The sequence below is a fragment of the Haliotis cracherodii genome, unplaced genomic scaffold, assembly GCF_022045235.1.
Source record: "Haliotis cracherodii isolate W230 unplaced genomic scaffold, xgHalCrac1.p SCAF_22, whole genome shotgun sequence".
NCBI lineage: Eukaryota > Metazoa > Mollusca > Gastropoda > Lepetellida > Haliotidae > Haliotis > Haliotis cracherodii.
Window position 1 is genome coordinate 3,589,276 of NW_027266278.1, and position 17,758 is coordinate 3,607,033.

Genomic DNA, 17,758 nt, shown 5'->3' on the forward strand with positions numbered 1-17,758 from the left:
TGATTCGGAACTGTTATATATCATCCAGCGCCTGTTCAGGATCAAACTCGGATCTTCAGATTGGAAACTGTTGGCAATGATTCGCAACTGTTATACATCATCCAGCGCCTGTTCAGGATCAAACTCGGATCTTCAGATTGGAAACTATTGGCAATGATTCGGAATTGTCATATATCATCAAGCGCCTTTCTCCGGATCAAACTCGGGTCTTCCGACAAGAAACTATTGGAAACTATTGGCAATTATTGGGAACTGGTATGTATCGTCCAGTGTCTTTTCTGGACAAAAATGACGCCCGATGCAATTCCCTATTTTGACTTTTACCATAAGTTCCCATGTTTTTTCGGGTGAACAATTGACATGACTTTGCATGTGTTTGTGACGGGTTCAACAGGTAGGGCATGATACGCTCACCTTTTCACGGACACCTGGTATCTTTACTATTTGATAGTGATTCATAAACTCATGTTCATGATATAGTCGGAATAGTAGTATCGACACTGCTTAATGCAGAGATTTCTATTGGATACGGAACGGTTTTGTCGCTTTAATTATTATCATTCTGGACCCGGTATTCAAACCCTCATTAACTAATGGCTACATTAAGTTCTTAACACACCAATAGTTAATGAAGGTTTAATGACACGTTAATACATCATTAAAGCTTGATACAACCGGACCCAATGCCTTTTCCGGATCGAACCCGTGTCTTCTGAGTGACAAGACTTCACGATATTGTCTGTACTGACGAATTAGAGACACTATCGACACTTTTAACATACTCTGATAAAATGATTAGCCACCTAATGTTAATGTGGAAAGATGGAAATCTAACATTGTATGCCACAGTTGCAAGCTTCCGATTGAACAGCATGTACTGTAATAATGACAAGACGATTCTGGAAAGTGACAATATTTAATCAATCCAAGTTCCCTATCACGATATACAGTGATATATGTACATCAACATGCCGGTTAGGGACAGACATCTTTGTACGTTGTTGGCAGTATGTGTGCAAGGGCGAGGTGTTCCAGTGCTGTAAAACACAAACAAAATAATTAACTTATACTAAACATAAACACTGCTCCAAACATTTATGTAAAACTTTACCCGAACGTAATTACCTCGTTGTATCGGTTAAGGTTGAATGTCCTTAAGAAATGCGCTGTATAAAAATACATAGCAGCACTCCTCAATTCAGAGAAAATGTCGGTCAGTCTGGAACAGAGATCCCAGACCTCATTTCCATCCTCACCCCCGCCCCACCAGGAATATTAAATAAACTAAGGCGATGCAACTTTACCATTCCTGAAGAACTGGAACCGATTAAATGGTGTTATAACAACTACGGATAACTCGAGGTTATTCAGGACATCGAGGTAACCATATTTTAATGTAGTATTAAATGTATAATTAGGGTATTTCTTGCAGTTGTCAAATATATACACATCGCTTTTTTGAAACAGCGTCACTTCGGGCCTTTCTCCAACCTCAAGTTGACACGCCGTGACGTTACTGGAAAACTATTTTATGCCGCCTTAAACTAAACTATTTTAATCAGTCACTTTACGTGGTTTTCCATACATTTTTCCATTTAGATAGGTATTCATTATGTTCTGTGCTCCAAATTAATGTATTGTACCTGCGGCAAAGACTTAATCAGAACCTTCAATCTACACACCCACTGTTCACATCACACACTCTGATGCTATAACTATGTTAAAAGGCTGTAGCTTCATACACGTTCACGCACCTGCTGTAGAGGCGTGCATGCCGGCGTTGTAGTCGCACGCCACCTCGTTCTTGACGTAGTCTTTTCTGTCGTCCTTGTAGCTGTCGTCTTTACCGGGGCCGCCCACCATGGCGCCGTACAGGGTGTGGGGGTTGGGGCCCTTCTGGGTCTGAGACTCCCACTCACATGGCGCCGGCAGCATGGGACAGGAGCTGCCGAAGAAACATTCTGCTAAGTTGATTTGAACATTTGATACACCGGTCAGTATCGAATATTTAAAAGTAATTGCAGAAAAAACCGCACACATCCCAATTGGACTTTAAAGCAGTCTCATATATACTACTCAAAAGAAGTTAAGGATCACCCGATTGAAGTCATTTGCCAAGGGTGACACCATTAATCTTGACACTAGTCTTCCGGGTGTATGTACGTATTCGTGTTTGATGTATCAATTGTGTGGCCGTGTACCCCGAGCCAAACGCAGAGGGTACATCAACTCAACATGTGTTCTCAATCGTTCACTGACTTTGCTGAGGTATTGTCTCCGTTATTGGCTTCCGACTGAAATATGTCCTTGGTTCGAATCCCAGATGAGCCTTGGGTACTATTCTTGGTTTCTCAGCACCATGCGCGCTCATGGGTTTCATCAAAGTCGGTATTGCTATCGGCCAATGTTGGGTTTATGATCGCTCCACAAACCTAGCTCTATGATGGGGCCTCTCCGGTGGATTAACGCCAAACCCTACGATAAAACTTCTTCCGGTGTCGCCAAATGCGTAGTGGAGCTGGGTCATCGCCCACTTCCGGTATAAGTCTGGGCTGAGCCCAGCGTCGGCGGCCGCCAGAGCGAGGAAGGCCGTGTTTGCTGAAAGTAATGGATAGTGTTTTATGACCCAACAAACAAAATATCATTCAGCCGTTCGCGTATACAACAATAACTACCCCAATAATCAGACCTTTTTTTGTTTTGTTTGCTGTTTAACGCCGCACTCTGCAATATTCCAGCTGTTTGACGGCGGTCTGTAAATAATCAAGTATGGACCCAACAATCCAGTGATTGACATCATGAGCATCGATTAAAACAATTTGGATTCGATGAGTTGCATCAACCAAGTCAGCGAGCCTGATCACCTGATCCGGTTAGTCGCCTCTTACGACAGGCATGGGCTGCTGAAGACCTATTCAAATCCGGATCTTCACGGGTCTTTGTCACTACGTCAGTGAATATGTGAGTCTTGTGTATAACGATAGACCAATGGTTATTATCACAGCAGCTATACGACGGCACAGATACGTCCATATTGTAAATACATGTATATATCATTCAGTTAGGGGCTAATGAGACTCATACGTTAGCCAATAAAAACTGTGTTCAATCTTACTCCACTTATTCAATTATTACTATATTGTGCCTGAGAGTTGGAAAAGTTATCTATGTCAAACACTTTGGTTTTCATACTGAGCAAAATCGAGGATGAATAATATCCTACAGCAATGAAACAACGTATCTAATGCTGTTTCTTATTTGTGTTTCTTGTGCAGTAAGCTGCGGTTATAACGAACTTAAAATGACCACTAATTCTAGTTCGTAATAACCGTAGTTCGTTATAAGCATATATACAGCATATATACCAAAAAAGGCCTTGACTAAAAGATAAGTTCGTTATATCGGTCAGATCGTTATACGAGTGTTCGTTATAAACGTAGTTTATAGTACTAATATAGCGACTATATATTTAAGCTCAGGGGCCGTGTAAACACCTACTCACTCACTCACTCACTCCAACTGCCACTATCATCTTTGACGTGGCTGATTGTGAGTGATCATACTTCGTTGACCAGTATTGATGCCCATGTTTTCAGTCATCAGTTTTTTTGTGGTTATTATTGCCGACTGCACCGTTAAACAACACCCAAACACAACGACTATCGCCACCTGATTACCTGCATATCTGAGAGATCCCCATTGCAGTCTGAAGGCCAGACATTTGGGGCTGTAGTCGATATCACCCCCCGGGAACCAGGACACGAACGTGCCTTCCACGACCTTCTTGTACCTGTCCTTCTTGGTGAGGTTATACAGCAGGAGCTGAAAGAATAAAACACAAGCGTCATCTTCATAGCATCATGACCGCCTCCGTGGTCTTGTGGTAGAGCGTCCGCCCAGAGAGCGGAAGGTCCGGGGTTCGATCCCCGGCCGCGTCATACCGTTATACGTTAAAAGATGGTACTTGTTGTTACCCTGTCTGGCGCTCGGCATTAAAGGGATAAAACAAGGACTGGTCGGCTCGGAGTCAGTATACTGTGTCTGAGTGGGATATTCGTGTTAAGCTGCGGCATGGTATCTCAGTGTGCTAGCACTTTAAATCGGCATCAGTCCGGACTAGTACAAGCAGCCACACACATGCGTGCATGCACGTCGCTATATAAGTGCAATAATCTTGGACGCGACGTTAAACCCCATTTCACCTCACCACCTCATAGCATCATCAATAGTTAACATTATAAAGTTGTGTTGACGACAAACTGTTGTCCCTGGATATGTTATTTCTGTTATAATCCGACTTGGATGTGACAGAGATTTGCATGACGATATATCTGTCACTTGCCTTCCTCTGATCATTTCGCTCCCCCGTCGCCAAGCACGCATGCGCTAAAATCATTTCCAGCAAGCTGCTTCTCCAAGCCATTTCAATACGCGTAAATCCAAAGAAATCTGAATCGTTCTATAAGCAATTTTTTTTACTCCAATGTGGTAACTCTTTCGGAGAGATGCAAAAGATTTGATTGTAATGAGTTTCAAAGGGAGCTGTAAATATTCCGTTTGTTTCGTAGCAATTTTAGTAGCTCAATCTAACGGTTATTTTTGTTTTTCTCTCGCCGAACTACAGTTTAGTTGCCATAGTGGTACAACGAGTGGTGTAATACATGAGATGTTTAGACGTTGAAGATTAGGAAAGGATTTCCACTTACATTGGCACCACCGATCTTCTCATCCCAGGAGAAGCCCCAGGCGGTTTTGTTCACGAAGTGTTTCTCTGCATAGTCCAGGTAGGTCTGATCTCCAGTCGCCTTGTACAGCCACACACCTCCCCAGCTGTTCTCATCCTCGTAATCCTGGGATCTATAATGATTATCATATTATTGTTAAGGTTGATATTGATGATGATGATTTGATGATGATTTGATGAATTGATGATGATGATGATGATTTGATGATGATGATGATGATTTGATGATTTGATGATGATGATGATTTGATGATGATGATGATGATGATGATTTGATGATGATGATGATGATTTAATGATGATGATGATTTGATGATGATGATGATTTAATGATGATGATGATGATGATTTGATGATGATGATGATGATGATGATGATGATGACGACGACGAGGATGATGATGGGATGATGATGATGATGATGATGATAGATATTTGATGATGATGATGATGATGATGATGATGATGATGATGGTAATGAATATTTCATCATCATCATGATGGATGGATGATGATGATAGCATTAAAGTCCCTTTGTGCTAGTGACACAAATGTATCATATATTTAATCAGTTCCTTGGAAAATATTTGTTATTACACATAAAGTAAGACTTGTGTACGTACGCATAGAAAGCGGCGGCATTGGAAATAGCTGCACTGTATTTCCCCTGGTGATCTTTCCCAAAATCAAACAGCTGCTTGGCGTGTTTCAGCAGAGTGGCCGAGTATGCGGGGTCTGTCATGACACGAACAGAGAACACACGTGTCAATATCTTACAACTTGATATGTGGATTTCTGAGAGGCAGAATAAAGCCCTAAAATTCCACCGCGAAGAAAAAGCCGCACGCTTTTTCGAGTCAATGAAAGTCACGCGACATAGCACAAGTTAACCTCAGCTCAATCAAACAGCAGCTGTGTTATAAATTTTAAATTTGTTTTAATTCTTTAATAACGTTATATTAAAACATGTTGGTGAGATAAATTCGCCTCCAGCTCGTGGCGTAAACCTAACCAGAGACACATTAAGCCCCATGTGATACTGCTACAACTCCTAGTGTCTCTTATATCAATTCCAATTGTTCACGTTTTTGTCCAATTTTGAAAAAAAAATATTTCAAGTCCAAGGTGCAGCTCCTTGCTCCGTGAGGAGAAAAAGATAAATTTGCTTTCTTGTCACCATAACATAGAAATACTCTTTACTTGTTGCCCATCGATACCGATGTCGTCAGATGCTGGTAATTCATCCTCTATATTGCCTCCACCGGAATGTGATGAAAGCAGGTGCAACTACTGGTCGGCAAAAGGTTTTCAAAATGTGACCTTCTCGTCGAATTCAAGGTCGAAATAATTAATTTCGTAAGATGCCAATGACAAAGAAGTAATTATTCATCCATCACATGGAAGAGAAGTCTCCTCATTTGCCAGATTCTTCCGGTTAGTTGAAACTTTCCACCGCTTGTATCAATATTCCAGGAATATCACGCCGGGGCACGCCAAGCATTTTAGGTAGAGGATAGGCTGTCCACCTAAAGTTTATTCGTGGCTATAAAAACTGGGCGTCATCAAATCCTCCTTACCTTTGTCTTTGAAGGCAATGGAACCAGCAGCCATGGCTGAAGCGGTCTCCATGGCCAGATCGGAGCCAGGACTAGATGCATCAATCTTGAAGGCTGGTCTAGTTCCGGTCATGCGCTCTGGGCTGGTCCACGTGCCGTGGTCAGCACCGCCATCTCCAATCTTTATAATCATTTAAAATTTTGATGAGGTAAAATTGGTTATTATCTCACCTTACATTCAATAACTAGCTTCTGATTGGCTAAAGAGCAGCAATTATATCCATGTAGCCCACTCATATACCCTGCTGAGAAATCAGTTGGAACACATCTTCGGTAATTTTCGGTTATTTTGTTTGCATCGTCTGAATGGCTCCATCAAAGCGTTTTACTCGGTGAAACTTCGGACATATATTCCGGATCTGTATGAATGAATGTCGGTGAGGGTCAACCGATCTCTCGGGGGTATATTGTGTGATGTACCCTGTATGTCCCTGACATACATAGGTTCACACACAGGGTACATTACGTCATATACCCCTCGAGATCGGTTGACAACATAATATAATATGGTATACATGAATTCATAAACAACATACTGGTCCAGATCCTATTATACGCGTGTGCAACTTTTATACAACACAAAATGTCAAATACTGTTCATCTGCTCATACTAACATAAAATGTAAGGTTGTTAATGCCCTAAGCTCCAAATATAACTACAGTAAACTACGTTTATAACGAACATGCTTATAACGAACTGACCGATATAACGAACCTATTTTTTAGTTCCGACCAGTTGTATATATGCTGGATGTCTGCTAATAACGAACTACGGTTATTACGAACTAAAATTATTGGTCCCCTCGAGTTCGTTATAACCGTAGTTTACTGTATTCCGGAAAATCGATTATTACTAAACCACGGGATCTTTAAGATCACTTGAGTACAACAGTGTCGACAGTTTTATATCAGACATTTGAAAACTCTGACTAAGGCAACCCTCTTTACCTGTCCATATAGCTCATTCGGCTTGGTGTGACACTTGATGAAGTAGTCCAGAGACCACTTGATGCACTCGTACATCTTCTCCAGCTGACCCGTCTTCTCGTAGGCGTCCTTGTATTCAATCAGACTCCAGGTCAGAAGGGTTGTACTAAAAGCCATGGGGAAGTTGAATTTGACGTTATCGCCAGCTGAAAGAGTAACGTTCAAGTGCCGCTTAAACTCATATCATACCGGGGAAAATTATATGTGACAATCAAAATCAAATTTTTGCCATGATATCATCCAACAAGCATTATTTTAAATTTTACCATAAATTATACCATATTAAGTAAGAACAATATAACATTATCTATCAGACTTAAACGTAAAAGGATAGCAGATTCCACTGGCAACAAAAACAAAAACAGCGGTGAAAACCATATGAATGGATCACCGAAAATCTGTGACGACACCAGCGTAAGCAGATCCTGATCTACTAATTTAGAAGCAGCTTCCATTCAAACAATTTGTATAAAAAAACAAAGAAACGCCAAGAAACACAAAAATAGTAGTAGTGTAGACCCCCATAGAAGCATTGTTAGATTTCGGGAATGGTCCAGGCTTGGTAGCGGCAGAGCCCCAATCATAGATACTACTAAAGTCAATGTGCGGAACCAAGCTCGAGAGCTTTTAGCGACAAATGCCCAGTTTAAAACCAGCTAAATTCTTATTTCTTGTTTTAGCTGGCATTCTTCTATAATATGAAGTGAGACAAATAAAATAATAAAAACTAGAAAACAATCACAAAGATGTTCAAATGAATCATATTTTCATTCAAACACATCATTTAAAGAACCTGTGGGTAGAAACTCACCGTCATACCATCCTCCAGTGAGGTCCTCCCCGTTAGCCCCCTTGTCTCCCAGGGCGGAGTCCCCCCTCCAGGGGATCCTGTTGTCAGGGGGGAGTTTCCCGGATCTCTGAGCCTCGTAGAACAGGATGGACTTCATCAGGATCTCGGCATAGTTGTACTTGGTAGTCTGGGCTCCTGGTTAAAGATATTAGTCACACCTAAATATCACTTGGCAACCACATCGCGATGGCTGCATGTCAATGGTCTATATGCAGGAAGTGTTATTTGTCCCGTATTTTGTATTGAATAGTCCGATATTAAGAATGGCTCTTTAATTGTTTGTTTGTTGTTTTACCCAGCGCTCAGCAATATTCCAGCTACATGTATATGGGGGTATGTTTATAATCGAGCCCCAACAAGACAATCCAGCGATTGATAGTATGGGCAACGTCTCACGCCGTGGTGGGAGGGGGTTGGGGAGTGGGCGCAATCAAACATAGACTCCACTGGCGTTAACGACAAAACGGTGATAAAAAACATATGAACGGATCACCGAGGCGGAATCCAAGACACTGACCTGTAACAACTGGCACACGAGGCAGCGTCTGTCCATCGTTGGTGACGTCGACAAGGACGGCAGTTCCGCTGGGGTCTCCGGACCCACTGCACACGTTTCCCGTCAACCGGACACAGTAATGGTCCCCGGCGTAATGGACGCCTTTGGTTTTCCGGTTGACCATAACCCATTTTTTAGAGCAGCCGGAAGTTGATCCAACTATATCACCTTCGTAGTTCTAAATGAAGAGAGGACATACGTTCCTATAACACAGTTGTCATAAATCAATCAGATACAATATACGACCACCGTGCCGATTAGCGACACCATAAAGACCATGGTATTATAAGGACCTTATTGGTCCTAGGAACTGTACTAAAGTTGAGTAATGAGCCAAACGTCCTGACCTGTTCATATGAATGAGAACCAGACTTTGTTCATTTCAACAGTTGTACGTATTGATTGATAACAACGCTATATGTACAGATAGACTAAAATATGTTAAAAAAGGCTAATTTAAGATGTATTCAGGAAGCATTCTTTTATTCTGAGTGCGAGCAAGTTTGTTTGTTTGTTTGTTGTTTAACGCCGCAGTCAGCAATATTCCAGCTATATGACAATGGTCTGTAATAATCGAGTCTTGACAAGACAATCAGTAATTAATATCACGAACATCGATCCACGCACTTGGGATACGATGACATGCATCAACCAAGTCAGCGAGCCTGACCACCCGATCCCGTTAGTCGCCTCTTACGACAAGCATAGTCGCCTTTTACGGCAAGCATGGGTTACTGAAGACCTATTCTACCCCGGATCTTCACGGGTCGAGTACGAGCAAGTAATGTACTCAAAAGAAATGAAAGGTGATTTGTCAAGGCTTCCAACTGTGGGTGTTCTTTAAGTCGTTTGAGTTGAGTAGCATACGGTGGAATCTGTCCAAATCGGACACTGTCAAATTCGGATTTCGGTGAAAACCGGAAGTTTTCTCCGGTGCTCTCAGTTCCTTAATAAAGTACCATTACTCAAACTGACCCATTCACTACCTCGGACTTTTTACACTTCGGACTTCTGTATATGACCCAAGCTCCTTTTAATAGGACATAAAAAAGGACAACATAAACAAATATATACCAGCAGTCAGAATTTGTCTCCAATGTATTACTTCAACCACAAGATGAGATGAAGTCGAGGTTAATGTCGCGTATAAGATTATGCACTCATAGCGACATGAGTGCACCTATTTGTATGGCTGCGTGTACCAGCCTGGACGTATGCCGACTTTTAGTGCTAACTCACTGAGATACCATACCGCAGTTTGACATGGATACCCTGCTGAGATACATTAAACTCCAACCGAACCAGTCCTTGTCTCATCCCGTTAATACCAAGAGCCAGACAGGGTAACAAAGAGTATCACTTTTAACATCGACTTTCTACACTCCCGGCAGACACTCTAAAACAGGTATTGTGCATGGCTTCCGACCTTGAACTCACCTGGATGCTGGTGACACCGACACTGAATGTCATGAGGAGTTCCCAGGCCTGAATCTCCTCCTTGAGGTCCACACAGAACTGACCCTCCCACTGACCATTCCGGTTCTGGATCAGCTCCATTGTTAAAGTCTGGTTGTGAGGCACGTGCTCTGACCTAGTGCCCTCTGGTGACAAAGACTGAGTATCAAGTACGACCACTCTTATATGTTTTTCACTGACTAGTTGTGCAAATTTGAAATTGTCCGGATAGACAGATCAATACGTATTAATTAAAATACGTATCCACAGTATTCGTACGGAAGACCTTGTTTACTATCATAAGGTTCCCCACTAATAAGGTTTCCGAAGACAAGGGGTGCCCCTTATAGGGTTTCCGAAGACAAGGGGTCCCACCAATGGAGTTTCCGAAGACAAGGGGTGCCACTTATGGAGTTTCCGAAGACAAGGGGTGCCACTTATGGAGTTTCCGAAGACAAGGGGTGTCACTTATGGAGTTTCCGAAGACAACGGGTGCCATTTATGGAGTTTCCGAAGACAACGGGTCCCACCAATGGAGTTTCCGAAGACACGGGGTCCCACTAATTGGGTTTCCGAATACAAGGGGTCCCACTAATAGGGTTTCCGAATACAAGGGGTCCCACTAATTGGGTTTCCGAATACAAGGGGTCCCACTAATAGGGTTTCCGAAGACAAGGGGTCCCACTGATAGGGTTTCCGAAGACAAGGGGTCCCACTTATAAGGTTTCCGAAGACAAGGGGTCCCACTAATAGGGTTTCCGAAGACAAGGGGTCCGAACAATGGAGTTTCCGAAGACAAGGGGTGCCACTTATGGAGTTTCCGAAGACAACAGGTGTCACTTATGGAGTTTCCGAAGACAACGGGTGCCATTTATGGAGTTTCCGAAGACAACGGGTCCCACCAATGGAGTTTCCGAAGACACGGGGTCCCACTAATTGGGTTTCCGAATACAAGGGGTCCCACTAATAGGGTTTCCGAATACAAGGGGTCCCACTAATTGGGTTTCCGAATACAAGGGGTCCCACTGATAGGGTTTCCGAAGACAAGGGGTCCCACTTATAAGGTTTCCGAAGACAAGGGGTCCCACTAATAGGGTTTCCGAAGACAAGGGGTCCGAACAATGGAGTTTCCGAAGACAAGGGGTGCCACTTATGGAGTTTCCGAAGACAAGGGGTGCCACTTATGGAGTTTCCGAAGACAAGGGGTGCCACTTATGGAGTTTCCGAAGACAAGGGGTGCCACTTATGGAGTTTTACAATACTGTATTTACAACGGAGACATTGTGGGAGCATGACAAATTACATTAACGTGAAACTGTAAAAAACTGTCTTAAACGAGCATCGGCGGTTTTGAAGTTAATTTTATGACACTAAGGTAAAATATGTTAATCCATTTTATTCTGTAACTTGGCTTTGTAAGTTCTGTCAACGTACTCGTGGTTGGAGGGTGTGTCGTCGTTGGTGGCCACGCTGCAAACAAAGTAGAAATCATTATCCAATTATTTGGGGTATCGAATCACAATAGCACTTTTTAACGTCCGGTTTATCGCATACATTGCCATGAGAACATAGTATTACGAATGTCCTTCCGAGGATTGCATGCCTCCAAATCCAAATCGAGACACAGTGCATGTCTATGGACCCCGTTACACGGACTGAAGAGAGTATCAGAGTGTAAGTAATGGAATCAAATAACTGCGATATATTTTTCTTAGATTAAGAGGTTAATATATTCTCTTTCCAAATAATCTTAAGGAACTACACGTAATATACATCCATGACACATGTTCGAGGCGTCAAGTTAGGCGAGCGTTGATTGCGATTGCCGGATTTTTCAGTGAAAGCGTGACAAACGTGTTTTCTGGGCATGTTCATGGCATCTGCACGCAGTACGGGTATGTTATCATGGAAGCGTTAACACAGCAAGTAAGGATGACAACTGATAGTTTCTCCCTGAGCTTACTTACAATCAAATGTCGTGACGTTATGTGGTAAACGCGCTTTGCACCCCAAAAAAGAAAAGATTGCTTCCCCAAATATTTGTAACTGAGCATATGTATGTCTCAAGTAGGTGAGGTGATAAGATTAATGCACTTATATAGCGACGTGCATGCACGTGAGTGTGTATGTGGGTGTGGCCGCGTGTGGTGTGTGTGTCTGTGTGTGGCCGTGTGTGTATGAGGTGTATGTGTGTGTGAGTGTATGTATGTGTGTGTGTATATGTGGCTCTGTGTGTGTGTATGTGTGGCTCTGTGTGTGTTTGTGTGGCTCTGTGTGTGTATATGTGGCTCTGTGTGTACGTGTGGCTCTGTATGTGTGTGTGTATGTCTGGCTCTGTGTGTGCATATGTATGTGTGTATGTGTGGCTCTGTGTGTGTGTGTGTGGCTCTGTGTGTATGTATATGTGTGTGTATGTTTGTCTCTGTGTGTGTATGTATGTGTGTGTATGTATGTGTGGCTCTGTGTGTGTATGTGTCTGTATGTGTGTATATATGTTTGTGTGTGTGTGTATCTGTGGCTGTGGATCAATCAACATTCACAACAACCGTACTCTCGCCAGGCCCCAGTGTCCTCGTAGTAGTTGGGGTTGTCGTGGTGGTGGTAGTGGTGGTCGATGTCGTTGATGGTGGTGTTGTGGGGTCGGGCATGTTCTCGATGATGACATTCGCTGTTGGGGTGACGTCGCCGTCAGCGTGTCCGAGGAACGACACACACAGCTTGTCACCCGGATGTTCATCTCCATTAAATGGCTTGTTGACCAGCACATACTCGCGACCGTCCGCAGTCTGAGACTCAATGTCAGCAAGCCATATCTGAAGGTGTCCAAATATACAAGATAGCTTAAAACCACTGAAGTCGTTATGGAAGGGTTGAAATATTGAGAAATTAAGATAGCGAACCTTTGCGTGTTTGTCATAAACATTGTTTCCTTTCTTGGGTTCTTGTTATCACGAAAGTTCCAAAAAGACAATGTTTAGAACAAACTCAATCATTTTGTTAACGGATAAGCAAAAAATGAGCGAAATGCACCCTCGCCCTTAAAACTACAGCGTAATGACAGTGCCCCTTATTATATCGACCACCCATCGATCTGTTTGTTCTGACCTCAAGAGACTTTGTTGCTATGCTGAACTGAAGACGAGCTCTCCAGGAAGTGACGTCAAGAGTGAATGGCAAACAGAAATCGCCTTGGAAACCACCACTCCAATGGTTGCCAATGGTTACAGGCACCGTCAGCCCAGCCGACGGGCCCACGACGAGCCCCAGTAAGAGAAGAGAAATCATCTGCGAATATGCCAATGGTAAAGTGAGTGAGTGAGTTGTTATGTTATATCACTTAGAGACGGAAGATTAAGAATCGGGATAGTTGATTTTTGGTTGCAGGCAGGATATCCTTTCAGTCACCTTTCCAATTTACACTTAAGTTAAACTCGCTGATGCAGCACTTTAAGCACTTGTGGTGAGGATCGTTAATATTTTGTAAATATGCATGCTGGTTGTTGATTATTTAAGTACTGAAGGAAGGGGTAAACATGTGTATACGTATTATTGATAAATAACAACAGGAGAAATACAGTTAATTTCTAAGAGTCTAAACGGCATCGGTTGTGTGGTTTACATGTTTATAAATGTAACAAATGTTATATTTGGGATAACACTTTCTTAGAAAAGTACAGATTCTAGTATTTTTTTGGGTTGAGTCCCATCCGGGATTCGAACCAACACTGCTAGAGTGAGGCACCTAATCGCCAGCACACAAATGTCATATGAATGTAGTTCTAAATGATGGCGGGTGACTGAGTAGCGTACTGGTTAAAGCGTTCATTCTTCAACAATAACTCTGGCTTTCGAGCAAAAAATTCGTTCCTGACGCGAACAACTGCAATATTGTAGCAAACAGCGTGTAGCCATACACTATGTGAAAATGAAATATTTAAGTGCACTCAATGTCGTCGTTAAGTGTTTAACACTGGTACAAGTCCTCAGGTCCCGTATCCTTTGAAAAAAATATGATCCGCTTCAAATCATTTGGCACTTAGATTAAACCTGTGATTCGTCATAGCTTCAGGTTCCATTAAAACACACCACTTATTTATTTACAATTAATAATATTTTCACTGTGTTGAGCCATCAACCTTTTCGGCGAGTAAAGTCTTTTAACTACAAGGGCCCCGTTCCACAAAGCGATCTTAGCGCAACGATGATTGTAAGCCTGTGTTAAAGTAGGAGTCACGGTCACCTTAGCGTTAAGATCGCTCAGTGCAACGGGGGAATGATCCTATCTATTAACATAGAAGAACAATATTTAGGACGATCGTTACAACCATATGTTAGATTATATGAGGTATTGCAGCCATGATGTTCACAAATTGGTTAAATATAAATAATATACATGCCGTTGTTATTTCACCAAGATATTTTTTATTATAATAAGCTAACGAGCTGATATAAAATACACGCAGATTTATAATATTTGCATACTGAATATAAATATATTCAACATGTTAACTATGAATTGTCATAGAAAATTTCTTTCATGATAAATTTCTTTGAGAAATCCAAAGGGTTTCCGGCAAACTAACTGCGAACTCCACTGACCTGTCTGGACGTCTGTGAGTGAATGTTTAGATTAGTTTCTGGATGAACTACTTTAACACAATGTCTTATCTCGGCGTGCCCACGGCATGATAGAAATATCAGAACCTGAATTACCTAATCTGGTACACATGTACGGTATCGGGCACCTATCAGCCTTGTTTGTTTGATGCTATAAATAATGTCGCTCGTGACAACATCACTATTTGAAAAATAAAAATAAAAGTAAGCACGCCGCGATTTGATGTGCAGAGTTGCGTCCCTCGGGCACGCAAGAAACCTATGATTGTGGGTTCGAATCCCGGTTCGCCCCGATTTTGTTTCTAGGTTTGTAAGGACCAAACTCGTTGGTTTCATTGAAGTGGTAAACGTCATAAACCTGAATCACTTCGGGCTTTCCTCCCACATTAAGCTGACACGCCGCGATATAACTGGAATACTGTTAAAAGCGGCCTTAAACGTTAAACCCAACTCACTCACTCACTCACTCACTCAAAATAGCTGAAAAAATTGACACTTGCATTTGTAGGTTTAAATCTTGAAATTGAATATCAAAGCGATGCATAAACGTCGAAAATTAGACACCAACATCCAATAAGTACTCGAAAATAGAAGTTCCATAATTGCACATGACAACCTCATCAGTGACATTCGTCGGAGCCACAATAGACCTAACACATTGTATTTTTTTAAATTAAACATAACATTAACTTACGAAAGCATTTAATTCCAACCCGCTGTTATTGTAGCCAGGCGCCAACGATGGCGTCAGAAAAACTTGGAAACTGTTACTGAGCAATGGGCTCATTCACATCCCTTACCACATTGGCGGAACGTGTCCCGTATACTGCACTCTTCCCTGAAATATATATTTTTTATATATTTGTTTTTAACTCCGCACTCACCAATATTCAAGCTATATGACGGCGGTCTTTAAATTATCAAGTTTGGACCAGACCATCCAGTGATTGACATCATGCACACCAATCCACGCAATTGGGATACGGTGACATGCATCAAGCATAATCGCCTTCTTGGCTAGCATGGGTTGCTGAATACCTATTCTACACCTGATCTTCACGGGTCAAAAATATACCTATTGAAGAGAAGGGGATTACATAAATTGACACAACAATAATGTCATACCGGAAATGAATGTCAGTTGCGGCTTACAATTTACAGAAACATCGTAGACGGATCTTCTTTGTAATAAAGTCAGGAGACCAGTAACGGATGGTCAGTACCTCTGCCTCTCCCACTAGGTAGGTCAAAACAAGACAGTAATTTTAACTATGAACAAATAAAATGCTGCCTTGACAGTTTCAGGGGACCAGCGTTAGTATTCCCTTCAACAAATTTCCAATCACGTCAAACTTAACTTGCTGTGTAATGGACTGTGACATGTATTACGCTACTTTAAGAGTGAGTGAGTGAGTTGGATTTAACGCCGCATTTAACATTATTCCAGTTATATCACGGCGTGTCAGCTTAATGTGGGAGGAAAGCCCGAAGTGATGTTGGTCTCAGACGTTGACGTTATTTTGCATAAGGATTCTGGTGGTAGCATTTGAGACCCCATTGTTGAGCGAAAATGATAAGGATGTTCCCCCTTGCTTACCTTTTTCGCGAACACCTGGTGTCATCACCGGATTTCAGTGGTACATTCATATAATTTCCACAGCTATTCGCCAAGGAATCTGTTTCGGCAGAAATTTAGAACGGTTATTCTCTTGCATTGACAATGTACGTATATTTACCAGTAGACCCGACACCCGCTCACATTTTGCATGAAAACCTACATCTATGTTCTTAGTACCTAACCCCCTTGTGTGTGTAGTATTTAACATAAAACACAAGAGATTTTCCATAAGGCAAAATCAGAGCAGTGTCGATTGTACGATTCTGATTATTTCATGAACATGTCAAAAAGTGATGATACCAGGTGTTTGCGAAAAGGTGAGCGTATCCTGCCCCACTGGTGGCACCTGTCACAAACACATGCAAATACAAGTCACTTGTTCACCTGAAAAAAGCACGGGAACATGTGGTAGAAGTCAAATATGATGAGACAAATTCTTCGATGAAACGTGTTGAAATCATTACTGCGGAGAATGGTGTAACATTGATCAAACAACTTCTGAGCAAGATTCGTATGACGCTCTTTGAAAACTTGGTAGAAAGAGCATGCTCGATTGCACCTGAAACGTTGTGTACTGTAGACCCCAAAGGCTGGAGCTGATGGAATATTGCTCAAAATAAAGCGAAAGTTGACTATTAGAAAATTTAAGTCACATTTCCAGGAGAGTTTTGTCAAGTGGATTTTTTTCCTGTCACTTTTATTTCTAGTTGAGGTGGGTAAAACCAGCAAAGGCAAGTCAATTGTTCACCTAAAACACGAGGACGGATGGTACAAGTCAAAACAGGGAATTGCATCGGACATCATTTTTGTCACTGATGCGTCACATTTGGAAATGTCCCCCACACGTGTACCATGGAACCTTTTGAAAGCTTTACTGGGGCCTTGAATGTTGTAACCTTGATCAAACAACTTCTGAGCAAGAGTCGCATGATGCTCTTTGCAATTGAAAGAGCATGCTCGATTGTATCTCAAAAGAAATGTAAACACCAAAGGCTGGAACTGCTGGAATATTGCTCGACATAAAGGGAAAGTTGACTTTTGGAACTTGACTTGTCATTCAGTCTTGTGGAGAGTGTTTTGTCACTCTGAATCTTTTAAATATATCTAAAAATGAAACAGATGAGGCAGCCTCACTAGGCTTCTTTATTCCTAGTTCAAGTGGGTAAATCAGTGGAAGAGAATTGGCTATTGACTGGTATTGAACGATATCAGATAATCCATATACCTGAAGCTTAAGTTAAACTTCTTCACCATATCCACTTATTTTGAATTTGTCAATCCGAGCAGAAATTCCTATGCATATGCATAAAGTTACA

The 17,758-nt window shown here is 41.9% G+C and overlaps 1 protein-coding gene across 1 annotated transcript; it reads right to left on the reverse strand.

Moving 5' to 3' along the window:
• Window positions 1–897: 897 nt before the first annotated feature.
• Window positions 898–14,828, reverse strand: LOC139471286 (uncharacterized). The gene is made up of 15 exons (XM_071253586.1): window positions 14,807–14,828; window positions 13,313–13,492; window positions 12,759–13,020; window positions 11,642–11,677; window positions 10,190–10,353; window positions 8,714–8,930; window positions 8,158–8,331; window positions 7,308–7,492; window positions 6,321–6,480; window positions 5,367–5,478; window positions 4,707–4,857; window positions 3,678–3,822; window positions 2,433–2,598; window positions 1,755–1,945; window positions 898–1,037 (listed from the first exon to the last, which is right to left on the reverse strand). Exons 2-15 carry the CDS (start codon window positions 13,490–13,492, stop codon window positions 976–978), a joined length of 2,205 nt encoding a protein of 734 aa, XP_071109687.1. The 5' UTR covers window positions 14,807–14,828; the 3' UTR covers window positions 898–975.
• Window positions 14,829–17,758: the final 2,930 nt, after the last annotated feature.

Bases quoted from the DNA above. Each gene is read 5' to 3' on its own strand.
- LOC139471286 (XM_071253586.1), bottom strand. From the start codon at position 13,492: ATGATTTCTCTTCTCTTACTGGGGCTCGTCGTGGGCCCGTCGGCTGGG. The intron at 13,021-13,312 runs GTCAGAACAAAC...GGACACCTTCAG, and splicing joins TAGCAACAAAGTCTCTTGAG to ATATGGCTTGCTGACATTGA. The intron at 8,332-8,713 runs GTCAGTGTCTTG...ATCTTTAACCAG, and splicing joins TCGTGTGCCAGTTGTTACAG to GAGCCCAGACTACCAAGTAC.